General features: G+C 37.5%; 1 protein-coding gene across 3 annotated transcripts in view; it reads left to right on the top strand.

The window, feature by feature from the left end:
- The window catches only part of LAMA4 (laminin subunit alpha 4), a 138,983-nt gene that overhangs the window by 72,967 nt on the left and 38,653 nt on the right, over positions 1-27,363 (top strand). For all 3 annotated transcript variants that reach the window (XM_036024594.1, XM_036024593.1, XM_028509120.2), the window contains 8 exons: positions 1,626-1,793; positions 3,970-4,163; positions 8,154-8,270; positions 12,915-13,063; positions 16,852-16,993; positions 18,048-18,144; positions 22,599-22,715; positions 24,308-24,487. In XM_036024594.1, coding sequence (XP_035880487.1) covers positions 1,626-1,793; positions 3,970-4,163; positions 8,154-8,270; positions 12,915-13,063; positions 16,852-16,993; positions 18,048-18,144; positions 22,599-22,715; positions 24,308-24,487 — 1,164 coding nt within the window. The remainder of the gene's footprint in view (positions 1-1,625; positions 1,794-3,969; positions 4,164-8,153; positions 8,271-12,914; positions 13,064-16,851; positions 16,994-18,047; positions 18,145-22,598; positions 22,716-24,307; positions 24,488-27,363) is intronic.

Genomic DNA, 27,363 nt, shown 5'->3' with positions numbered 1-27,363 from the left:
GACAAAAAAAGGGTATAATTTTGATTCATTCACAGCAAATGACTATTGTTGTGTTAACTGCTGTCATCTTTTTATTTGGCAATCTAAGGGGAAACAGGTCAATGTCCCTGACTGAATAGTGCAGTATTGCATGTTTTAAAAATTTTGTAGCACATCGATTGAAAATCACTGCTTTAAGCATAAGAAAAGATTTTTTAAATTATGAAAGAATGTAAATGGGAAACAATAATTTTCATCAGTTTTTACCTTTTTATAATAATGTATGAACAGTCTCCAAAGGCAAAAATGCTATTGTCTACATTTCCTGTTTCTAATTCCACCAGAAGCAGATAAAATAAAACAGACCAAAACTGTAAATAATAACATTTTTATCAAAACCAAAGAATTTAGCCTTGCAACTGCTAGTTCAAAGGGGAAAAAACCTGTTTACTTTATTTCAGGAGTTAGTGTTTTAGAATTTCTTGAAAAGTGAATGCTTAATCCCTTCATATTTTTAGCACATCTAGGTGTCCCTATGATGTTCTCAGTAATATTTCTAGCATTCAATCCTTTTTCCTCACTTGTCTCCCTTCCTCCCCAATTCAGGAATGTTGCCCAACACCAATAGTGTGTCATTCCTACTCCCAACTGTCCCTCAGATAACTACTGGTGACCTTCAAGCTATTAGCCATATAAAATACAAGCCCTTATTTGGTGTGATTTATGTGAATGCACTGTTTGTCTGGCCAACCACATAGATCATAATAAACCAAAGACACACAATTTCACTTATGCCAGGAAGATAAAATGCTTCCTGGGAAGACAAGGTGGAAATTATAGAACTTTCATCTGATCACATGTAACGAACACAGGGAGTCAGAGAACTCCTCAGCTCTGCTGGTGTTTAGACCACTCACCCAGTCCCTCTGAACCACAGTGGGCCTTCCAATTCTAAAATTCTCTATCCTACTTTTGGGCGTGGAGTGAAAATGATCCATAGTCAAAATAACACAATCTTGACAAACAGTCATACTACAGAATGAAAATAGCAATAGCAAGAAAAAGAAAGGCATGTCAGAACAAATGCACAAACCTTTATATTATATCTAGTCTGTAAAACAAAATGAAAAATTCACTTCAACAACTATAGTATACTCTCATGTTGATTTAAAGCCTTGATAAACCCTTGGCTAAAGTATAATTAATACATAATTAATAAAGTATACATTAAAGTATAATTAATATCTCTAATACATCCTACATATGACAGGAGATACCTCAGAACATCTTCTCCATGTTTTGTGTGACTTAAATGTTTATGTTTTTTAATGACTGTGGAAACCAGGTACTGCTGAAATCAGGGCAGGCTTTGCATTAATCCCAACCCCATTCTGAAGACCCTAATGAAAAGCAAAGAGGAGTGGTTTCCTTAGATTTTACTTCTCCCTGGAATAAATGTTGAACTCAGATGCTGGATTCAGTATTTGCACTATGAACATCAGTATGCTGTCTTTCAATGAGTCTCTCTTTGAAAGAGAGGACCATGTGAGGACCAGCCCTGCCCTTTGCCCTCACTTGCCCATGTTTTCAATGTAAAAATGCCTAGTCATCTCTCCCTGCTGTCTTCATCATGCCCTTCCTTTCAGAGATCAACAGCAAGATGCTCTATTATGGGGAGGAGCAGGAGCTTAGCCCTGAAGAAATCTCTGAGAAGCTGGAGTTGGCCCAGAAGATGCTGGAGGAGATTAGAAGCCGTCAACCATTCTTCACTCAACGGGAGCTTGTGGATGAGGAGGCAGACGAAGCCTATGAATGTAGGTGCATTCAACTCCTAGGGCCTAGCACATCTCTGCTTTTTCTGTGGGTCCAGGGCAACATTTGGCCAAAGCAACCAATTCCCAATATTCAGAGCTATTTCGAACTTACCCATGGCCTCAGGGAATCATTCAGCACAACTTGACTAGATGACCACGGGTTTTACATCCAGGCCCACCCTTAAGGTTTTGAGAAACAGCTGAGGTTCCACAAGGAATCTATCAAACTTTTACTCCTGAGAAGAAGAAATGAGGACTTAGCTGTTGCTGAAAATGTATAAAACAGAGGAGGGAAGGCTAATGGGAACCAATTCCCTGAACTACAGTAAGTAAAATTATGTTGAGAAGCCAGTAAATCTACAAGTTCAGCAACATTCATGTTCCAAAGTCCATGAATGACTTTTAATGAGTTTTAACCTCAGTGGGAATTTAATATTTCCTTTAATGATGCATGTAGACATCAAATCACAATAGTATTAGTGAACTTCTGAGTTGGTTCCTACATCAGTTATCAATTAATCAATTACTGTCTAACAATCCACCCAAACATATTCATTTAAAACAGTAACTATTTATTTGCTCACGATTTCACGGGTTGGCAACTTGGGCTAGACTCAAGCTGAACAGCTCATCTCTGCCCCATGTGGCATGGTTGAGCTCACTTACATGTCTGGGGCCTTAGCTGAGATGTCTGGGCCTCTCCTTCCACAGCTTAACCTCAAGGAAGCTAGGTGGCTGCCTTCCAAGATGGCAAGAATGGAAAGTGTGAGGTCTCTTGAGGCCTATCCTTGGAACCCAACAATGCTGTATCCATTCTATTGGTCATGGCCAACCCAGATTCAAGGGCTAAGGATATAGACTCTACTTTTGATGGGAACAATTGCAAAGCATTTGTGTCCATTTTAATCTATACAACTAACAAAAGAAGCCACCGGTTTGCATATCATATTTTAACTGTTGCTGTTATCTCAAAACATTAAATTCATTGATAATTCAAAATTATAATAGTTATTAATCCCACCTCTAAATCTCATTATTTTATGCATTAATAAGGAAACATATTATTATATTACCAATTTGTTTTTAATATATCAGCCTCCTTTTTAATTCTATGCATTTTATTTTACGCATTTAAAAAACATCACAAAAGGGATTTACTAGATTACACCTGCACAGAAAGGATTAGGAACACCTGCACTGGACCATTTCCCTGCAATTGTCACGATCAATTTCTGCTGACAATTAACGTAAACACTCTAGAAGAGGAATGTTCTTGAGAATGCCTATTATGATAGCAAATGAACAAAGTCAGAGTAAAGCCAAAGTAGAATCTCAGGTCCCATTTCTGAGTTGGGATGAAGCCCGCAATGAGGAAGGCTGATGCTCCAGTTCACAGCCAGAGGCTTCCACGCTCCTTGCATTTTTTGGAGTGTAACGGGACTGCCCCAGGGAAATGGGGCCAATCACCTCTCCCACTCAGCCACCTTCCACGTAGTGACAGCATCTTCAACCACTTTCCTCACTCAGCCATGAACTTGTGTCGTCTGCTCATGGTGAAGAAAGAAAATACAAAACATGAACAAGACAGACTGATATTCTCTGGAGGAAAAAAAAATTAAGGTGCCTGGTCAATGCATGTAACTTTGATCAGAGAACTAAAGCATACACAAAGTTTAAGAATATACCATTGCCATTTCATCTTCTTTTCACCCAAAATAATGATTTAGGTTTGACTGAAAGGAACCAACTAAAAACAGTTAGCTGGAGAAAATACAAAAAAATGAATGGTCATAAACATCACTTGTCAGTAACAGACAAGGTAATTTTGGTTATTTTAATAGTAACACTATAATATATCTAAAGCCCCTTTATATGGTAAAATTAGGAATAATCTGGGCAATAATCAGCATAGTATAATGCCATGGCTTCCACCTAAAACATAATCTCAATAGGAAAGCTGACTTTTGGCTGCCATACCGTCCAGGGGCTCTCCAACCCTACAAAATAGTATATATTTTTTTACTTCAGATATAAAACATGGGCTTATTTTGTGAACACCATCAATCTCTATTGCTAAAGAAGTCATAGCCTGACAAGTTTGCATCTCTAAATGCTGATGGAAGGGGACGACACAGCAGAAGCACAGACTGAGTTTCCGTGTCATTTTTCTTCCCAGTGTTAAGCCAGGCTGAGAGTTGGCAGCGACTATACAATGACACCCGCTCTCTGTTTCCTGTGGTCCTGGAGCAGCTGGACGACTACAACGCTAAGTTGTCAGACCTCCAGGGATCACTTCACCAGGCCCTTGACCACATCAGGGATGCGGAAGACATGAACAGAGCCACGGCAGCCAGGCAGCGGGACCACGAGGTACAGTGGACACTAGAACTGTCAATGCATTTCAGGCATAAGCAACACCCCACAAAAGTGTGTCGAAAGGGTGCAGTCGGTATACAATTTTTAAACTACTGGCACATTTAAATGTGCCAGTATTTAAATTCACATTTTAAAAACATTTGTACATACATTTTGCCACTATAATTTGTTCATGTAAATGTGTACATTTAAAATCAAGTTGAAACCATGAAAATTGCTTAGATTTTGCACTGATAAGAATGCAATCATTCTTGGTGTTTGAGTTCTCCTATATGACTGTGTTGCTCTTACAAGTGATTAATTATTGCACTGTTCTTGTGCCTAACTTTTATATTTTTATACTGACAGCACTAGAACACCAGAACAACCCAGAACCATGTTCCTGTGAGGCTATGCGTACTTTTTGGAAAGGCATGACAAATAAATCTCACAGCCTGGCTGGTCAGCAGCTGCAGTCATAGGGAGTTTAATTCAAGCCAAGGTCATGCAAATACAAAGATGTGAGGAAAATCCCAGATGTGTCCATAGCTTGCAAAGGCAGTTACCCCTGTGCGGCCAGGATTTGTGTGTGCACACAAATCCAGAGCTAAGAACAGCTGTGGTCACTTGTGTGTTCCAAGCAATGCATGCACTCACACCACCACTGAGAGGAATCCTCTGATAGAAAGACATGTGCATATGTTGACATACTTATGAATGCTAGAATGAAAAATTAGGAAACTATGAGCAACTTCATTAATTCACGTATGTTTATTTTTATGGTGGGCAAAATCAACTTAAATTGGGCTCTTCACCTGATTTTCAGTCATCACTGCCTCTTGGTAAGCCCTTGTAAAATGTCCTAAATAAAAGTGAATTACATATATCACCACCATTTTCTAATAGCAGCAATCCCTCGGCCAATATGTTTTAGAATATTAATGGTCAGGATAGCATTCTTTGTTAAGCAAATGCATGATTACCTTATGCAACAAAATTGTAAGTGTAACCAAGGTAATTCCTTCAAGTAGATTTCAAGACAGTTACTGAGACGCATCCTTATTGTTGAATTTCCCTTCTTTCTCACCTCCCACATCTAGTCAACCACAGGATCTTGCCAGTTTTACCATAGCATTATTTTCAGTTCTGTTTTCTCTTTCTCCATAACTTCTCCAGCGTGGGAGAAGTTATTTCTCAACCAAAATAGCCTCATCCTCTCTCTCCTCCATTTCTGCTCCCTTCCAAGCCATCCTCCCATCCTGCCCAAGTGGGAAGTCCCTCCCTCTGAAGTGCTGACCGCTGTTGTCCTTTTGCCCTTACTAAAAGGCTTCATTTTTGCCTTACAGCCTATACAATGCCTTTAACACTACAGCTTTCAACCATTTGTTGCAGAAGTTTTCAACCTTCTGTGTCTCATGACACACATAAACTGACTACTAAATTTCTGCAGCACACCAAGGAACATACTGTTTGTGGCCAATCTGACAAAGCAAAATAGGTATAATTTTGATTCACTCATACCTAACGACTATTTTTGTGTTAGCTATTATCTTTTTTTTTTTTCCAATTTGGCAGTCTAAGAGAAAAGAGGTCAGTGCCCCTGACTAAATAGTCAGGTATTGCATGTTTTAAAAGTTCTTTCAGCACACTGATTGAAAATCACTGATTTAGTGAATCATAAAATAAGTTTTGAGTGCTTGTAACCAACATTTTTTTGAGGAAAAAACATTTCTATGTTTTAGTTAGGTATGATTACTGGATTGCAACATATTGTAAAATACATTGTTTTCCTGTGAGTCATGGTTAAAAAAAAAATTTGAAAGATACATCCTACAGGATAGTCTATGCTGTTTCACGTGGCACATGGAAGTCTCTCCGAGGGGCCCTTGCCAGCCTCCTCAGCCGTACCTCTTGCCATCTCCCTGCTTCACACATTCAGTTCAGCAATAGCACTCTACTGATAACCCCATGTGCCTGAAAGGCAGACTTCTTTTCTCCTTTACCTGGATACCCCCAGGTATCACCTCCTCCAGGAGGCCTGCCCCACTCTTCTGAATTAGCAGGAGCACCAATGCAGCAGTCCTATAGGATGCCTTGCATTCATCTCTTTCTGCACCGTGACCAAGCTCTTAATGGATCTGTCTCCCCAACTCAACTTAAGTATTATAACTTCATCAGTTATAATAACCCCCAAATTCCAGTCTTTATACAAAACCAAATAAAATCACTTTGATTGGTGCCAACAAAAATCGCACAACTAACAATTACATATTTATTTCATTTCCTACTCCCAATACCAAAGGGTTAGCACCATGATAAATATCTTTATCAAATGAATGTAATATTCTATATTTCAAAAATAGGTTAAATACTCTTTACAAAGCAACCATTTAGAGATTCTCATAAGCTTAAACTCTGCCTTCCCAGGACTGTTTCTATTATTTTTTTCAAGGATCAGGAATTTTTTTTTAAATATGTGAAATGGATACTGAAGCATACAGAATAATGCTATATCATTTTCATAATTATTTGTTTCTAAAACTTCCTTTTGTTCAAGTTGGCCATCTTTCTGTGGGAATACCTTTACTTGTTTCAAAGTTAATTTTACTCATTCTAATGTTATTGGGGAAACCCTTAAACTTGAAGCATATTGTTTTCTAGCTACTACAAACCAACTTATCCTGCAGTGCCATAAACACATGGCTTTGAAGTTTGGCTGTGACTTCAGGGTGTTAGCAGTTGTTCCCTTATGGCAACCCAGAGGCAAGGGTTTCCAGATGGGGTTATAGCTCAGACTCTGTAAAAATAAAAATGCTCTGAGACAGCTAAGTAAATATCAGCCTTTTTATCCTCCTTTCCTTATATACTTTAAAATATTGCTTTTGTGCAGAACTATATAACTACTTCTCCTTGTGAAGATAAGAATAATTAACCCCAGATAGTCACACTGTATTAAGCTTGATAGATACCGAGATTTTTAATGTTCTTGCATTATGAGGATGTTCAAATGGGATTCTTTTCTGTTCCTAGACCTTCGTCTTCCCCTGCAGCAACACGTTTGGAGGAGATGGACTCCATCTTCCCTTCCACTAAATCAGGAAAGGCCTCAGGCAGTCAGAAAAACATTAAGATGAACTTAGAAAGTTTTAATGTATATCCTACTATATCTGGGCTTCTCTCATTATTCCTGGGATATCCTAGATTATACCATCGCTTACATATTTCAACCCCAACTCAAATTATTGTATCTAAAGTAACTTAAAGTCACTTTTTACTCAGATTGTAAAATGAGTCTTACTTTTTCCTTTTAAAGTTTCATTTTGTGTCGCTCTCAAACTCTGAACTCATTTGAAGCTCCATAGTATTTCTTCACAATCACAACATCCAGTAGTGAAGGTGGAAATTAAAGCATTCATCAAGAAATATATTAGCAACTTGGGCAATTTCCCTTCTCAAAAATTCTGAGCATTTAACATAATGAGCTCAGAGTGGGAGAAAGCAAGATCACAATTTTGTGCTTTGATAGTAAGGCCATTTTAAATTTTATAAAGGACGTTAAGATTGTTTTGTCTATGCTTTATTCCCATGCAAATGAGCTATTTGTGCCCCAAGTTAGCACATGATAAACACTTTTTGAATTCGTTCATTTTCCTGTTATTGCAAATGGAAAGCTTACGTTCAATCCTGTATTCATAATTTCACTTTATATTCATGAAGAGTCAAGTGTTAACTCTGAAATAATAACTTTTTAAGTAATAATAACAACCACATGTTTCAAAGCTCCAAGGTGCTTCCTTTTGTTCTCTCCATGTCGTAAATGAGAAAACTGAGCATTCAGAAGGTAGAATTCCCCAAAGTCACACAGCAATTAGGTAGGTGGTGGGGCTGAGACTGGAACCCCATCTGTCTGGGTGCAAAGACAACGAGTTGACATTGACCACTCTGTCCGATGCTTTCTCTAAAGCCACCTTCTCATCCTCCCTCCTTTGCTCTTCCTTCCTGCAGAAACAACATGACAAAGTGAGGGAACATACCGATGGGGTAAACGCTTCCCTGAGGATGTCTTCGAACTCTCTGATAATCCCTCGTCTGACCCTTGCAGAACTTGATGATATAATAAAGGTAAGAATGCATGTGACCTGTTCAGTTTTGTACTGATAGCTACTGATAGAACAGCAGCTCTGTGTCACAGAACAATTGAATCCAATTCAAATCTATCAAGTTAGCTGGCATTATAAAAATAAGATCAGGTGACTGATTTTTTCAGTTTCATTGAACTGTGGCCACTACCCATATATGGCTACTTAAATTTAAATATAAATAATTTAAACTAAAATTTTAATTCCTCAATCACATTAGCCATAGTTCAAGTGCCAAGAAGTGCCACATGAGGCAAGTGGCTACTATAATGCCCACTCCAACAATTCTCTGGCCACATGGAGACCTCCTCCACTTCACTCATCCTTTTTTCATATCATCTCTGTATCATCTCTTCCCTCTAAGCAGCTAAAATTATCAATATAATCATTATATAATCACAGATGTCATCTCAGAAAGTTCTGTTAGAAGTGCAACTCAGGAATATCCTAACTGAACTCATAAGTTGTGTGTGTAATACAGCTGGCTGTCAAAAAATAAAAGTCATACTTTTTAAAGTAGAAAATTTCCAATAAAATGTAGTGAAACAGGCTGTCACCAAATTACTCTTAGCTGATCTTTACTACTTTTGAAAGTTATCTGATCAGCCCTAACTGATAATGGCTCAGTTTGTTGGAGCATCATTCCATAAACTGAAAGCTCATGGGTTTGGTTTCTGGTCAGGGCACATGCCTAGGTTGCAGGTTTGGTCCCTGGTCAGGCCAGGTCAGAGTGCATACGAGAAGTAACCAATCGATGTTTCTCTCTCACGCTGATGTTTTTTTCTCTCTCCCCCTCCCTCCCTTCCCCTCTCTCTAAAGTTAATAAACATATCCTTGGGTAAGGATTTAAAAAAAGTTATCTCATCACCATTCATTATTTCAGCACCAATCTCCCTATCTTCCTCTCCATCCCTATTCCCATTACCATCCTTAGAGAGATCAAAATCCAGAGGGATGAGCCCACCAGCTCTCAGACCTCCAGCTCCCTGAAGTCCTGTCCCACAAGCTTTTCCTCCCACCCACTCCTGTAATGCCAGTTATGGCCACACCCAAGTCTTGTCATCAACAACAGTACCTCTCCCCAAATCCCAGTTTCAAGCACTTCCTTCCCATAGCACCATCTCTGAACTCACTCAACTCTAGAATGCCCACTCCAACAATTCTCTGGCCACAGGGAGACCTCCTCCACTTCATTTATCCTTTTCTCATATCATCTCCTCCCTCTGAGCAGCTAAAGTTATCAGTATAATCATTCTTTGCAAACATCCTTAACTTCCATGCTATTCCCCTACTGTACTCACCTAAGAATTCTAACCCTGTTTCCCCAATAAACACAAGTACCCCCAGCATCGTAGCCACACCCAGTGCTGCCAACGTAACTGGTGGAAGACCCACCTCCTGTTCTATCTGTCTGGCTGGTGAATTTGCTTCATGCTTCACTAAAAAATTAAGAACAAAAAGAACTCCCCTCATATTTCCTCCCCAAATCTACCAGCTCACCTGCGTCTGTATCAAGACTTCTACTTTTCTTCCTGTAATAAATAATAAAGCATTGCTTCTTCCATCACAGTCCCATCCCACCATCTATTTTCTAAATCCTACCCTTCCCCACCTTGACAGCAAGGTAGCATGGTGTGGCTCCTGAAAGCATTCCCCCTCTGATTCACCCAGTTCTTACCCTTCACTGGATCATTACTGCCAACATACAGACATGCCTAATAGTCCCTATCTTCTAAAAATTAAAAAGAAAAAAAAGCCCTGGCTCACATTCCCTTTAATGCCTGCCTCATTACTATTATGAGCTTCACAGCAAAATATCTCAAGTCATTTACAGTTGCCATTTCCACCCTCCAGCCCCACACTGTCTACTGTACTCAACCCACACCAAATGAGAGTCCATGCCCCTCCACTGAGGCTGTGCTTGTCCAAGGCGCCAGCAACCTCAACGTAGCCAAAACCATGGTTGCACTTCTCTCCTCGGCATTCTCAGCCTTGCACTGTGAACCTTTCCTCCTTATTTAAAGATCCTGTCCTGGGTCCTCCCATACCACACTCAACCTGGCTCGCTTCCCACCTCATCAGTCATTTCTTCCCAGCCTCCTTTGCTGGCTCCACTACTGCACATCCTCTTGGTGGTAAATATTTCAGGCTCTGCAGGCCAACTGTCCTTCCTTATTCTTTTCTTGGTTTCCGTTTATTTTCATTTTTTTACAATTTTTTTAAAATGTAAAAACTATTTGGGCTTTGGGCCATACAAGGCATTGGGCCGGGTTGACCCCTGCTCTGGACAATAAATGGCCCACTACTCAGTCCTGGGCCTCTTTGTCTATTCACACTCTCCCGCTCGTTAATCCCATTGAACCCCGTGACTTTATAAAATAATTATGTGCATTATTCCATGATTTATACCTCTGACTCCAATACCTTCACCGAATTCCAAACTCTTTTTTTTTTAAAGATTTTATTTATTTATTTTTAGAGAGGGAAGGGAGGGAGAAAGAGAGAGAGAGAGAGAAACATCAATGTGTGGTTGCTCGGGGCCGTGGCCTGCAACCCAGGCATGTACCCTGACTGGGAATCGAACCTGGGACACTTTGGTTCGCAGCCCGAGCTCAATCCACTGAGCTATGCCAGCCTGGGTGAATTCCAGACTCTTGTATGCAAATGCTTACTTGATGTTTTCAAGTAAGAACTCTGCATGGCTTGTAGCAAAACTACAATTTCATCTACTACTCTGATATATAACAGGCATATCAAATGTAAATAGTCTGAATAAAATCTGCTTTGGTTTTCTAGTATTCCCCACCTCAGTACATAGCACAACTCATTAGCTAAAATCAAAATTCTGGAGTCATTCTTCATTTCTGCTTTCTTTTTACTCCCATTTCAATAAGACCTGTTGGCCCTACCTCCAGAATAAATGCTTACCCTCTTCTCTGCTGCTACTCCTCAGTCTAAGTCTCTTCATTTCCAGTGTGATCTGCCTCCTACTGATTCGTTTGCCTCCACTCCTGCCCCTCAAGACTCATCCTCTGCAGTAGCAGAACAGTTCTTTAAGTACATAATCAGATCACGTTATTTCTCCTACATAAAACCTCCAGGGACACTTAAAGTAAGAAACCCCTCATTTTACCATGGCCCAGGAGACCCCAAGTGACCTGCCTCTGGCCCCCCCTTCTGACCTCCTGCCCCACTGTCTCCCTCACCCACTACACTCCAGACTGTCACACCCCAGCTCCTCTCTATTTTTCTAACACACCATATTTTTTTCCTACTTCAGGACATTTTTACCCGCTGTCCCAACATTTTCCAATGGCTAGTGTTCTTGTGACCATTCAATCTAAGTGGGCCTCTCACTTCTGATCACTCTCCAACACCTCTCACCTGTTGTATCTTATTCAATAGGCTTTTACTTCCTGAACTTAGCTTGCTCACTTATTTTATCACTTGTTTACTATCTGTATGTTCCCAGCAGATTGTAAATTCCTTGAGAACAGAGACTGTGTTGCAACTAGACATTCGATCTCCTAAAAGAGTGCCTGGCACATAGTAGGCACAAAATAAATATTCTATGAATGAGTCAATGAGTAAAGGTAGAATGTCCATGGCATTTTTTCTGTTTATACAATTAAAAATATTTTTTAAGTATTGATCCCCAGGTGACCAACCAAAATGCTAGAGGTTTAATACTGCCTCCATAAAAAGAAACCCTCTGTGCCAAGAAGTATATTACATTCTGGGAATGCAAAATAAATTAAACATAGTTTCTGTCTCCCAAGATTGTGTAATCTGGTGCGTGCAATATTCAAATGAAAGGGTTACTGTAATGAAGTATGTAGATTTAAAACCTATGTGACCACACTGAACTCACCCTGGAGAAGCTAGGGATAGCTTCGTAAGGGAAGTGATATTTGAGATGAATGTGGAAGGATGCATAGAACTTTTCCAGATGGATGATACAGAAAACAAGGGAACAGTATTCTGCAGACAGAGAAAATAGTATGTGCAAAGACACAGCGGCCTATGTAGTATGGTGAAGAACGGTGAGAAATGAAATTGGTGTGAGAGAAGGGGGTCAGTTGATGAGACATGCTAAGGAGTGCTAAGGAATTGAATTCATACCTGCAAAGCAATGGCTGGTTTTGAAAAGGGAAATAACATAATCAGATTAGCCCAATCAAAGGATCGGCATTCCTGCAGGATGGCAGGGAATGAATTCGAAGACTAGAAGACTGGGCTCAGAGAAAGGAGTTAGATTTCTTGGGAAGAAAAGGACTGAGTCAGACCCTGAGGAACACTGGCTTTTAAGTTCTCCTTCCTGACCAGAGAAATAGGAGACTGACTGGGAGAAAGCAGCGACACAGATGCTAGCTTAGTTTAGTTTTCAGGTCAGAGATGGCAGAGCATGTCTGAATGCTAGGAAGAAATGTGTAGAGAACAAGGAATTGAAGATGCAAGGGAAATAGATAAATATTGATATCTACTTATAGAATTGTAGGCTTATGTTGACCTGGCCCGAAATTGACTGAACTGTATAATGGGGAATGATAGAGATTACCTTTTGATGCTCCCTGGGGAATATGTTTTTAAGTTTTTCTAAATTAAATTCATTTTAAAAAATATTTAGAATGCATCGGGGATTTATGCTGAAATAGATGGAGCCAGAGATGAACTACAGGGAAAGCTGTTCAACCTAAGTAATCTCAGTCATGATTTAGTCCAAGAAGCTGTTGACCACGCACACAACCTTCAACAAGAGGCTGATGAACTGAGCAGGTAATATCCTGGTTTTAGAAATGCAGATATCTACATGGGCTGATTAACTTATTTTTATTCAATTCCATATGCCAGAGTTACTGGGATATAATGTTAGCAGATTGGTTTAAAGATTGGATTTGTTCATTTATTTGTTTACTGATGGCTAGTCTGAGAACCAATAAGTTTTTATTATAATTGCTTTGGGGAGGCAGTTTTTCAATTTTAAAAAATCTGTCAGATCATAGACCTGTGTTTGGGGTGAAGGAGGTTCTGTTTTACAGTTATTAATAGAATGACCTAATGCATTCACTTAAGGTAATAACTATTGCAAAAAATATATCAAATAAATCAGATCCCTTTACAAGATCTAAGTCTATCATTACCATATTTATTTCATAGGCATTATTAGTTTTCTACACTTAAGTGTCTTAAATAAAGCTGGTTGGAAGTTGGCAATACAACTGACTTCAGGTGAACACTCTCAGCACACCACAGTTCCCAACAGGATCTGTTCGATCTCGACACCTATTAAGAGAAAAATCAATGGACAATTTCCCTCATAGCATTTAGGACAGAGTCATGCACCCCTTGGGCAGTCAATTAATGTTAATTGAAATGTGCTGAAAAATTGGAATTGAATTCATGATCCTGAAATAATAGATAAATAATGAGATAATTATAGAGAAAGGACTGCAAATCTGGCAATTAGGAGCAAGAATCAGTAAAGGTCATGAACAAAATAAGAACCAATAGCAACTTTTGTTCAAAACTTAAATCATCTTTTTATTCCTGATTGTCAAAAATTTCAGATATCTTTTCAAGTCTCCTGAGAATTGAGAGAGAGAGAGAGGGAGAGAAGTCACATAAAGTCTTGGTGTGTGAGATGGCACTGTATCCAGCTCTGTGTCATGCTCCCAGAAAATGTGCTTTTGATGAAGCCAATAAAATGGAACTTGGATGAAATACTGCTTAGATAATATGCTATATTGGCAGAATATTATTTTTGAGACCCAGCTTGTGATACTCTTCAACATTCCTTTGTTATTGTAACAACCAGCCTACTGATGGGGACCCCCACACACACCTCTCAATGCCACTCTGCAGCAATCAGTGTTCTAGCACGGCTCTAAGTTACGGCATGCTTTCCATGAAATGTGTTCAGGAATATCAATCACCCCGAGGTCCCTTTTGTGTTTAGGATATTTCTGACTAAAAATATGCAGGGCACCATCCAAATTTATAGGCATATTTCCTTTCAAATGTGTATTTTACATACCCAATGATTTGCCTGCTGTGCTTCAAAAACAGATAAACATAATTCATCAAGAAGCTTCCATTTCAAAAGTATGTTTCATTTTGTATATTTGTATAGTACCTGTTTTGTGCCTATTTATAAAAGCAAATAATGAAGGCTTTGTTTCAAGCTCCTTGGTACATCTTACCACTCTAGCTCGCAAAATTTTAAAATATTAATAAATAGTTGTAGCATTTTATTTCTTTTATCCCTTTGTTTTAAAACTTCCTTGGTTTTTACTTTCTAAGCCATTTCTGAGAACAAGGGGTTGCAGGGAGGAAGAAGCAGAAAATCAGAATTATCTCTACAGAGCATCGCTGCCCTGTGATGTTCATGCGCCCTAGGTACTTTTGGTTCCGTGGGCTCCTTCCCTCATAAAAAGTTAAATATTATATATCATGACTGCAATAATATAAAAACAAAACTGTATGGAATTTCCTCAGAACACTAAAGATGGGACTGCCTTTTGACCTGGCAATTCCAATGCTGGGATTATACCCTAAGAATCCTGAAACACCAATCCAAAAGAACCAATGCACCCCAATGTTCATAGCAGCACAATTTACAATAGCCAAGTGTTGGAAGCAACCTAAGTGCCCATCAGTAAATGAGCGGATCAAAAAACTATGGTACATTTACGCAATGGAATACTACTCGGCAAAAAGAAAGAAGAAACTCCTACCCTTCACAACAGCATGGATGGAACTGGAGAGCATTATGCTAAGTGAAATAAGCTAGGTGGTGAAAGACAAATACCAAATGATCTCACATGTAAGTGGAACCTAATCATCAAACAAACAAGCAAGCAAAATATAACCAGAGACATTGAAATAAAGAACAAACTGACAGTAACCAGAAGGGAAGAAGAAGGGGACAAGTGGGGCGGGGGGAAGGATCATCAAGGAACATGTATATATAAAGGACACATGGACAAAGCCAAAGGGGGGTAGGATCGAGGGTGGGAGGTAGGGATGGGTGGGGTGAAAATGGAGACAATTATACTTGAACAACATTAAAAACATAAAAATAAATTAAAAAATAAAAACGAATGTAATCATTATACTCATTTTTTCTTCTGCTAAAAAAATTAAGATGAAAACATTTCTGTGGGCCCCTACTATGCCTCGTGGATAAGTCAGCCCTACAGCAAAGGAGCCAGAATACTAATGGCTTTGAACAATGAAAGAGGAGGAAATTGTCAAGGATACACAGAGGAAGTCAGTCAGAGCCTTAGAGAGCATACAAGAAGTGAAACTGGATGCAGAAGACTGAGAAACCATTCACTGAGCTCAGCAGGTCAGGGCATTTGAAGCGATGAACCTGGGATCTGATATCTCAATACTGATCACAGAGAATCTTCTGGAAGTTACTGCTGAATTAAGAAATGTTACTCGCCAATGTTTGAAACAGAAAAAAAAATGTCAATCTAGTAGATTTAAAACTGAATAAAATTGAGACAAATAACTGAGCATGAGCCACAGAAAATGGGATGGCATTTATGTTATAAAGGAAAAAGAAGTATATGTCAATAAAATGAATTATTGACTAGTTTGAAATTACAATTCAGGAAAGACCTTGCTATAAAAATAAATCTGGATGTTTACCAAATGCCAGGCATGGCACCAGTCATTTCACATGTTTTAACCCTGTTATACCTCACATCAGTCCTCTGAGACATATACTGTTATCAGGCCCTCTGTGAGTGTTCAGTGCATTATGGGTACTCAATATATGTTAGATGAACATTACAGAAGCCAGAAAGGGGCAAAAGCAGAGATCACGGTGTATAGGGCAGAGGTCGGGGAGGGTATGAATACAGCTGTGTGCTTCAAGGAGGCAGCTGGGCCTCAGGAATGAGACCAACCTTATCAATGTGTGCCTTGGGCAAGCAGTGTACCCTCTCTCAGAACCTTACTTGCTTCTATAAAAAGGTCACAGATGTGTTAAGAGCACATATACGCTCCGTGCATGTTATTCCCCTTCTTAAGGAAAAATATGATCTGTAATATAAGGGAAATAGGGCCATATTAGAAAGGAGGAAAATAAGGTTGAATCAATAGTGAAACCAGCTGATACCTAACACTGTGCTGAGGTTGTACACTGCCTTTGAGACCCTTAGTTTCTTCTATGGAGAGGGAAATAGCACGGGTGATCCGGGTTGTAGTTGGAGATGATTGTGGGTTCATTCCTCTGCCTGACTGCCACCACACATAAACTCTGGCTTGAAGAGGTGTACAGGGTTGTTTTTAAATCATTTCCTTTTCTTGTGGCTACTGCCAGGCAGGCAGCCACCATGGAGCCAAAACAGAGTGGTTTTGGAGTCACCAGAGGCAGAGGAATGCAAAGGAGATGTGCCCTTAGGAAAGGAGCTTATGAAAACCTTCTCAAGCCAGGCGACTGTGAATAACAGGAAGCGCCTGGGGTCCTGGCAGTGTCCCGTCAAGCCCCACAAATGGCCCTGTTTCCCAAGGAGATAAAATAGAAAAGTAATGACAAGTTTGTTCATTAACAGGAATTTACACAGTTCAGATATGAACGGGCTGGTTCAGAAGGCCTTGGATGCTTCAAATGTCTATGAAAATATTGCCAATTATGTTAGTGAAGCCAACGATACAGCAGAATTGGCTTTGAACATCACTGACCAAATTTATGATGTGAGTGTTCCTTTATTTTAAAGTTAATTTATATAATGCCTTTTCCCAGCTATGACCTTTCTGTTTCCTAATGTCATCTGTTGAGCTTCCAATGTAACAAAATGGTAGAAAGCAGAACTAAAAAATCATTTTATTTATGTTATGAATGTTTCAATAGTGCAAGTTCTTCAAGATGTGTCCTACTCCAGACAGCAAATGCCACTTTCTTGGACAGTGTTTTTTTAAGCCATGGTCCTGAATAAAACATATTTAAGACTAGTTCCTGGTGATAGAGAATATGCTTATGCATATATTCAGATTTTTTCTCTTTTTTTCAATTTATTTCCCAATTACAGTTGACATACAATATTATATTAGTTTTGGTGTATAACATAGTAATTAGACATTTATATACCTTACAAAGTGATCAACCCTATAAGTCAAATACCCACCTGGCACCATACATGGTTATTAGAATGTTATTGATTAAATCCCTATATTCCCTTTACATTTCCAGGACTATTTTTATAACTGGCAATTTGTACTTCTTAATCCCTTCCACCTTCTGATTTTTTCAACTCATAAGTTGTTTCTTGATGGCTTCTACATGACAAGCACTTTTATGGGACCTCAGCCAGGGACTATTCCTGGTTCACTGAGTTTTCCTCAAAAAACATTTATCTTGAAAATGCCAAGGGCATTATTGTCTCATGTTCACATTTGACCTTGCTTTTGAGCTATGAAATTGAACCTGTATGAATTTTGCTTTTTTTTTTTAAAGATTTATTTATTTATTTTATTTTTAGAGAGGGAAGGGAGGGAGAGAGAGAGAGAGAAAGAGAGAAACATCAAGGTGCGGTTGCTGGGGGTTATGGCCTGCAGCCCAGGCATGTACCCTGGCTGGGGCTCGAACCTGGGACACTTTGGTTCCCAGCCCACGCTCAATCCACTGAGCTACGCCAGACAGGGCTTGAATTTTGCTTTGTGTTTAGCAAATAAACTGCATCATTTATCCTAAAATCATGAATAGCTCTTCTGCAATCATTCTTACTTTCTCCACTCAATTCCTTTGTAGGCTGTGAGTGGGATTGATACACAAATCATTTACCATAAAGATGAGAGTGAGAACCTCCTTAATCAAGCCAGACAACTGCAAACAAAGGCAGATTCCAGTAAGTATCTTCACTTTCCCAGCTTCCTTCAGATTTATAACTGCTTCCTCCTTTCATACAATACTCTTGCATGTAGACAGATTTCAAAATTCTATGATTAAAGAATAAATGATATTTCAACTGCATTAGACATGAATAGTTCCTGCTCAGAGTCAAGGCATAATAAAGCAAAGATTAGATATTTTAAAATAAATTGTGCGTTTTTAAAAAGTCCTTTCATATAGTAAAACATGTGATAGATATTATTTTATGTTTTTAAATCTTCACCTGAGGATACATATTTATTCATTCTAGAGAGAGAGAAAGGGGGAGAGAGAGGGAAAGAGAGAGAAACATTGATGTGAGGCAGAAATATTGATCCATTGCCCAGCGATCAAACCTGCTGTACTTTAATGTACAGGATGACACTCCAACCAACTGAACCACCCAGGCAGGGCCATGTGGTAGATATTCTTGCTAATCAATTAGACTGATGAATACAAACTTACCATAAATGCTAATTTTTACAGAAATAATGCCATAAAATACACATAACACTCAAACTAGATTGCATATAATTCACACTTTCTTGGACAGTTCAGGAGTTTCCTTAAAATTTTACCCATGATGACCCGTTCAAGTCATCACTGTGAGTTGGGACGGTAAGGTACCTCAAAGCTGTTTGGTTATTTACACTTTCTTGTAGTTTGTGTTCAAGTTTACTGCAGTTAGGACAAGCCTAATGACCATAGAGAAAGAAGCACTTTCAAAGGCTGGTGTTTGTATCTGCTAAAGCAAGTACCTCCAAGTGTGAGAGGAGAGGAAGAAAAAAAGGGAATAACTTTAGTCAATTTTGAATCTTGCAAGTTACTCTTAAAAACAATTGAATTGATTAAGAATTTCACTGAACATTATTCATCTCTGAGGTAATGAATTCATTTCTAAGGATATTCGAGCATTGACTAATGAGACTGGAAATCCATTATCTAGCTAACTTCCAACTACCACCTAAAAACAAAGGCCAAGTTTGAAACTGAAAACTTCATGGAATTTTATCAAAGCAATTAATCTCAAGTCTAATTGTGCTTTTATTTTTTACAAAGAAATACATAGAAAATAAATGCACTTGTTTTTCATATGCAGAATATTAACTATTTAATTACCGTAAAGCAACCATTAATTTATGTTTCTGGGTAAAGAAAGGCAATAAAATGCTATTAAGTTTCTCAGTTCTAATTAATTATATAAGTCCAGTCTTGAAAATACTCTTTAGAAATGAATTAGAGTATGAGCAGTAAAGAATTTGATTAGTAGTACAATGTTTTAAAATAAATGTTGCCATATGTATGTATTGCTTTTGTTTCATGTGGTGTGAAGACCAGAATATGCAGATCTTCATGATTCAATGACTTAAATAGTTTATTCTCTTTTGTAATTTGCAAGGTATTTTCTCAGCCCTGTCATTATTGACCTCATGAAAGCAATTTTTCCACTTTGGGAATATCTCTTCTAAGTTCTGTATTTTGTACACAGATAAATCTCTCTGCATTGGTCTCTTCGAATATATTATAGATTTGGTCACCTACTTCATGATTTTGTTTGGTTAAATCCCTTCATTTATTTATTTGTAAAAGGGACACCGAAGGACAATTAAAACTGTGTGGTTAAGAACTTGTCTTTCTTTAAACAATACACATTTGTGATATAAATCCAAATTTTCAAACTGAACCATATTCATCTACTGAGTTACAATGTAGTTTCAGATTACTATTAATTTATATCCCAATGACTTTCAATGATCAATCATCTTTATTTTCCAACTTTCCTTTTCTTCATTGTCTGTAGAAAATAGCAATCTATAATAAACTCAGGAAGCAGCTATTTAAAGGAATTGTCTATTGAATCCATTTGTAAAATTTAAAAAAACATTTATGTAAATCATGAGTTCCAAATAGGACATACTATTTATGAAACATTTCTTCTTATAAACATCCAGCCCAAAATAGATTTTTGTTCTCCTATTTTTATCAAGAGCTCCAAATATAGAGTTAAATATATTCTTTCTCAGTATATCAGCCAGTGTTTTTTGAAGTCACAGGATCCAAAAAGAAGAGCTAAAAAGATTTTTTGTACCACAATATTCAAAAAGTAAAGCTAAAAAAGGGAGAGTGTAATGCAACTAAAAAAAAATATGTTTAAGTCCCTCATTGAATTCTGGGAAATTCTCGGGCACTACCCAGAGGAAATAAGAAAGAAGTGCTGGTACTGTGGTTACATTGTACTTGGTGACAAAATCAACTAAGCACCACCCATTGTATACCCATTATACACATGTGGGAGGAAAAGATAACTGAACAAAAAAACCAAGCACACCAGACTATACAATAGAAAAGAATAAGTACCCCATGGGACAGTATAAGTTTATTTATAAGCCCACTGGAAAGAAAGAGTATAATGGGAAATGAAAAAAATATTTTTCTGTTCATTGAACAGCATAAATTCCTTGATGATTTGTAAATTAAAGAAACATGAACCCAACATTTTGGAGAAGTTGAGTTTTCAGTTCAGATGACAAGTTTTATTCCATCTTAACTTGTCTGGATTTGGTCCAAGATAACCCAATTTAAGGACTATGTTACAAGCATGCTTTCAAGAATCATTTTTTAAGAAAAAGACTATCAAAAAAGATACAAGAACAAATAGAAAACCTGATAGAGAGTATATACATGCATAAGGTATAATAAATTTAATCAGTAATTAAACCCTTCCCAAGGATTAATTACAAAGAAATCTCAAGTCTCCGATGGCTTCATCAATGAATCTTCCAAACTTTTTAAGAAATAACACCACTCATATATAAAATCTTCCAAAAAATAGAAAAAGAGGAAATGCTCTCTAACTTGCTCTATGAGGTGAACAAAACTTAGGTACCAAAATTGGACAAGGATATTATAAAACAGGAAAGTTATAAACTAAATTCTCTCATAAAAAGATATAAAAATCCAGATATAAAAATCAAGATATCAATAAATCAAATCTAACATACATAAAAATGATAATATGTGACCAAGTTAAGTTTATTCCAGCCTTTAGTTAGTTTAAATTTAACACTTAGAGCATCAATTGTAATTCACCACTCTTATAGAATATAGAAGAAAATTTATACAATCATCTCACTATATGCAGGAAAATTATTTAACAAAACTCAACACTTATTCATGCTTTAAAAAAACCTCATGGCAAAATAGACATAGAGTTAAGCTTTTATAATTTAATAAAGAATAATGAAAATAATATTCAGTAAATTAATACTAAAATATTGAAAACTTTCCCACCAAGAATGAAAGCAAAACAAGGAAGCCCCACATTACCAGTTTAGTTCTATGTATACCAATTAAAAATTAACTTTTTAAAATAACACCATTTGCAATAGCATAAAATACCTAGAAATAAAGCTGATGAAAGATGCTAAGATCTCTACATGGAAAACTCTAATACACTACTGAAAGAAATTATAAAATTTCTAAATAAATGGAGATCAAAACCAGAATTTAGACCTAAAGATGAGTGATTAAAACTGTATTAATTAAGACAAAATCTCAAATTTGTAAAAATGGCAATTTTGAAAAAATCATCTATACATTCAATATAATACCAATTAAAGTACCAGCACTACATGCAGAAAAATTCTAGAATTTCTATGGACATGGGGAGGGGCAAGAATAGCCAACACAATCTTGAAAAATAGAAACAAAGAGAAAGACTTAAACTACTAGGTATAAAGATTTATAACTACAGAAATGAAAACGGATACAAAAAATAAAAAAATTATAGTAGGGTATTATTTTTTAATACAATTTCAAAACAAATACAACTAACACACTGATATAAAATTCAGAATAGTGGTCATCTTTGGGTAACCACAGAAGGCCCAGTAAACTACAGAGGTGCTAATAATACCTTATTCTCTTCATCTGGATTCTGGGAACATTTTGTGTTTGGTTTGTGAAAATTTATCAAGGTGTGCATTTATAATGTGTGGTCTTTTCAAGATGTATGTTGTGGATCAATTAAAATTTTATTGAAACAACTCAGAAAAAAAGAATTATTCTTACATAACCAGTCATCGCCATAAATATAGATGGGTCTTTTCAGCTCTTAATCAACTGTGCTGCTAGGTCTTATTAGTCACAACAGTGCTATATTTTTCAGTCAAAGAAATTAGCCAGTATCTCTATATCTTTTATGAGTTACTTTATGGCATCTGAAATTACTCTCAAGCAGCTACCCAGTTTCCTGCACTCCCGTACCTCTTAATTGAAATGCCACTCTTCAGAATTGGTGTTCTATGATCATGCCATATTCAGAACATTGCAGATGACTCCATGGTACAAATCAGAATTTTTTTGTTGAAATGGATATCTTTTCCTGGCATCCTGGCCCTACTGGAACTTCTTTCAACTTCTTCTCTACAGGCAATGTTGAGGCTGTGGCTGACACCAGCAGGCGTGTGGGTGGAGCTCTAGCAAGACAGAGTGGCCTTAAAAACAGATTAAATGATGCCATTAAGCAACTGCAAGCCACAGAAAGAGGTAAGGATCAGACAGAACAGACAGAACTTAAGCCTCACCTGTTTGTTCACTGGTATTAAGATTCACCTTTGAGGAAGGAGTAGGTGATTCCTTGCTTATAGACTGTTTTATAAGTAAATATTATTTTCTGGTGACAAAAGAAACTATGTTCATATCACACACACACACTCCAAAAAATAAATTCTGAAAAATAATGATAAAAGCTGTAACCACACCATGTAGGGGTGACCATTAAATTTGAATTTTCCTCCAGTTGTTTGTACACGTGTGTGTTTTTTCATAGAATCATACTGTTTATATGTACTGTTCAGTAATCTATTTTGTGAACATCCTTCTTTATTAATAAATATTCCCTAATATGGTTATTGGGTTTCTCTGGCCCCAACTGTAAACAGCTGGCCTCTGTTACATGCCACCTCATTCTTGCAAGCAAGGAGACCAGCGAGCCAAATGGAGAAACAAGAGCGCTCACTCATGTTGCCTAATCTGAGACTACACTGGTATTTTAGAAAGACCTGATTGGAAGCAGATGTGCCTTCCCCAGCATGGTGGAAGGTAAAACATGACCTCTAGCTAGATGTGGACGCTTCACTACACAAAGCAAGTCTAGCTACACCAAAGCCCAGGACAGGATAGTGTCATCCATTGAGAATCCCTGTTGTCAGCACCATCAGAGCCACCACATGCTAGGCACTGGGCTGTGTTTTTCATATATTATCTCACATGGGAAAGTATCACCATTAGCTTTAGGCTGATGTGAATCTTGAGGCTTGTCAAGGTCAGGGAATTTGCTCCAAAAGGCACAGTCCCAAAAAGGAGCAGACCCAGGAGTTAACACTACTTCCATCAGAGTTTAGAGCATGTAACTGTTTCCCCATTAAAAAAAAAAATGGAGCTGCAATCCACCTGACTGATTTTTAATTCTTTTTTTTTACAGAAATAATGCATGAGCATTACAGAAAGATTAGAAAATATAGATTATGAGAAAGAACAAGAGAAGAAAGATATTTTATTTTCTCATTACCTAGGAAAAATATTTTGTTGTAAACATTTTTATATTGTATATATAGACTTCTAATAAAAATTGACTTCATTATATATGCTCTTTTGAAACTTGCTTTTCTTATTCAAAAATACTTTTCCTTATGAATTTACTCTGTACTAGAGCATCATTTTTATAGCAAAAATTGTTCCACCTAGAAGAAAGTGATATTTACAATAAATTTCAGACACAAATATTGTATGAGTTAACTCTCATATGCATTTTTCTGTGGCTTTCTTAAACCAGGTCTCTAATTTAAAGAAATAATAATTACTCTTTTTTTTAAACTTACTTCTAATTGGCAAATATTTTAAGTGAGCTACATAATTTTAATGAGACTTTCGAGTCTTTCAAACTTACTTATTGATATTGCTTACAATATTCTTGTGCACCTAACTTATACCATAAATAACATATATTTAAAGATCTTAGTTTGGCTTAAAAGCTCTAAGTTTAAGATCTGTTTTACCCATTGATTAAAGGGCTGTTAATGTTCCCAAGAAACGTCCTGCTTCTCTGCATAGTGACTGTCTTTGTGTTCTGTGTGAAGGTGACACTCAGCAGCGCCTGGGTCAGTCCAAGCTGATCACCGCAGAAGCAAACAGGACCACAGTGGAAGTCCAGCAGGCTACCGCCCCAATGGCTCACAATCTAACCAACTGGTCACAGAACCTTCAGACTTTTGACTCTACTGCTTACAACACTGCAGTGGACTCTGCCAGAGATGCAGGTATCCCTTAGAAACACCTCAATTTGCATCCAGTTGAGGAATTGGCCATTAAATTCAGCACATAGTTTGTTAAGAAGCAATTTTCTTTATTTGAGTTTCAGATTGGAATACTGTAGAAGTTAACTTAGAAAAGGAGAAAAAGTTTTTTAAAGAGATTTATTTACTTGTTTATTTATTTTAGAGAGAGGGGAAAGGAAGGAGAAGATGAGAGACAGAAACATCATTGTGAAAGAGAAACATTGACCAATTGCCTCTTGCACTCACCCCAACTGGGAACCAAACCTCAACCCAGGCACATGCTCTGACCAGGAATCAGACTGAGACCTTTTGGTTTGCGGGACTATGCCCAACGAACTGAGCCACTCTGGCCAAGGCAGGGAAAAAACTTTTCCTCCTTTCATCTATCAATGTGTGTGTGTGTACACAAGAAATATATATATATATATTTCATATAAACACTAAATAGATTGGTTAAAAGTCATAATTATTTTCTATGTGAAATATGGTAGTATTTGTTTTTATGAACGTGAGCCTGACCCCCTCAGGAAGGTCGATCACATGTTAGGGTGAATAATCTTCACAATCTTGCTTTCAGGAAAATAAGTTCACTAAGCAGTAACATTGCTTTATGCTTATTCCAAAAAAAGCAGGTTGTAACCAACAAGTAGTGAATATGACCAAACATCACTGAAGATTCTCACCAAGGACAGTTTGTCGGCCAACTGGAACACAAATTTATAGCAATGAAAATTAAATATTTGGATGCCTACCTAATTTATTTAGTTTCACAAAGATGTTTAAATCACATCTTACTTGGGAAATTTTCTTTTTTCCATTCTCACATTTCTATTGCCTTAAATATCAATGTCTTTGTCATGACTAGAACTTTCTGTTCTCAAATATGGTTTCATGTTTGTGTTTTTTTTATTTTAACTTTATGTTTTAAATTACAGTTAGCATACAATATTCAATTTAGGCGTACAACATAGTTCATCTGTGGTTTTGCAGATCATATTACCTTTACTTCCATCTGAATTAAGAAATAACTTTATTAATCCATATATGATCACTAGAAATTTGATCCAAAGTTGCAAATATCCATTACCGTAACTTCTATTGTTCATTTTTTAAGTATATAGTCATGAATTCTTTCATGTCCCCACTCACTTCATTGCTTTTAAAACTTGGTCTTTAAAGAGTTGCCTACATTACATTCAACATTAACATTTATAAAAACATCATCTCAGAAATATTTACTAAATCTGTGTTGAATTTCCCCCTCCTTTTTCAGTTCTGTTTGTGCTTTCAGTGAGCATTCAGAACTAGCACTAATTGAAACAGTTTCAATTACTCTGTTTTCCTCAAATAGCATTTTGTGATTCAAAACAAGTGAAAGAGCATACCATAATGTAAGATACTTTATAAAGACTCTCATATAAGGTGGCCTCCTTTCTCTGAGAGAAGTTAAGGGCAGAGGAACCTCTTCATATATATTTCCATAATCAAAATTTAATATAATGCTTTAAATATACTTTATTACCTCTATTTTTTAAATATCATTATATTATAAAATGCCTATTATGACCAGTGATCCAAACAACAAATATTTATCTCTTCATTAATTAATACAATAAACTGATAGTTGCTATTATTTTACTTAATCCCATTCTCTGTGCTGGAGAAGCATCTTGTTTCCTAAGTACAGAGTGGAAGTATTTCCTTGCTCCTTACGGACGTAATCTCCTCAATCTGAGTTTAGTTTGGTTTCAGTAAGAGGCTTGCTCTTGTCCAGCTGCTAACTCTCAATGACCGTGGCTCTGCCCTTACGTAGGAGAATACCCATGAGATACTAATTTTGAGTCCACTGCTTCTCAAACACTAGTGTGCATCAGAGTCATCTGTGCCCCACTCCCAGAGTTCCTGATTCAGTAGATTTGGGGTGGGACCAAACAATTTGCATTTCCAGCAAGTTCCCTGGTGAAACTGACACCATTAGTCTGGGAACCACACGTCTAGAACCACTGCTCCAGTTCATGAGACTTTGGACAAAGGTGTGCCATTCTCCATGTTTGGGGTTTCTTTCAACAAGCTGTATCCTTATGGTTTATGCTCTTTTCTCTGTGTATCTTATACATCAAAAACAAAACATAACCTAAAAAGTCAGTATGATCTGCTTGTACCATCACCTTTGTTGGGCCCATAGCCCATAACAGCCCACACTCCCCTTGGCACAACTACCACTATTCTGGGTGCTCCCTTATCTCCTCCGTCCACCTCTGTCCCTGCCAGGCCCATTGCAGCAGCAGTGTGAGGTGTGAGTGTGCGTCCTGGAACACAGCCTTTCCCCCTCCTTGTGCCCAGCATTTTTAAGCTGTTGTATCAATTATATTGGAAATGCAAACAGAACCTATGCTGTGTAGTGAAAAGAACATCTGCATATTTGTTGTGGATCCTGCTTTTCAGATATGTACTCTATAAGTCAGCCTGTTCTGCGTACATTTATAAATTGATATGTGCTATAAATATCACAAAATAGGAATCAATTATGCCTGGAGTTTAACTATTAATTTTACAGAATTAAAAATAATTTCTGCCCTGGCTGGCGTAGCTCAGTGGATTGAGCACGGGCTGGGAACCAAAGTGTCCCAGGTTCAATTCCCAGCCAGGGTACATTTCTGGGTTGCAGGCCATAACCCCCAGCAACCGCACATTGATGTTTCTCTCAATCTCTCTCTCTCTCTCTCTCTCTCTCTCTCTCTCTATCTCCCTCTCTTCCCTCCCTAAAAATGAATAAATAAAATCTTAAAAAAAATTTTAAAAATAATTTCTTAATAGTTCTACCAGAGGTAACATGTTTGTCTCTTCACCTGATTCCT

Source organism: Phyllostomus discolor, chromosome 4, assembly GCF_004126475.2.
Source record: "Phyllostomus discolor isolate MPI-MPIP mPhyDis1 chromosome 4, mPhyDis1.pri.v3, whole genome shotgun sequence".
NCBI lineage: Eukaryota > Metazoa > Chordata > Mammalia > Chiroptera > Phyllostomidae > Phyllostomus > Phyllostomus discolor.
The sequence above is the reverse complement of the archived record's forward strand: the minus strand, read 5'-3'. Positions and strand labels throughout refer to the sequence as shown.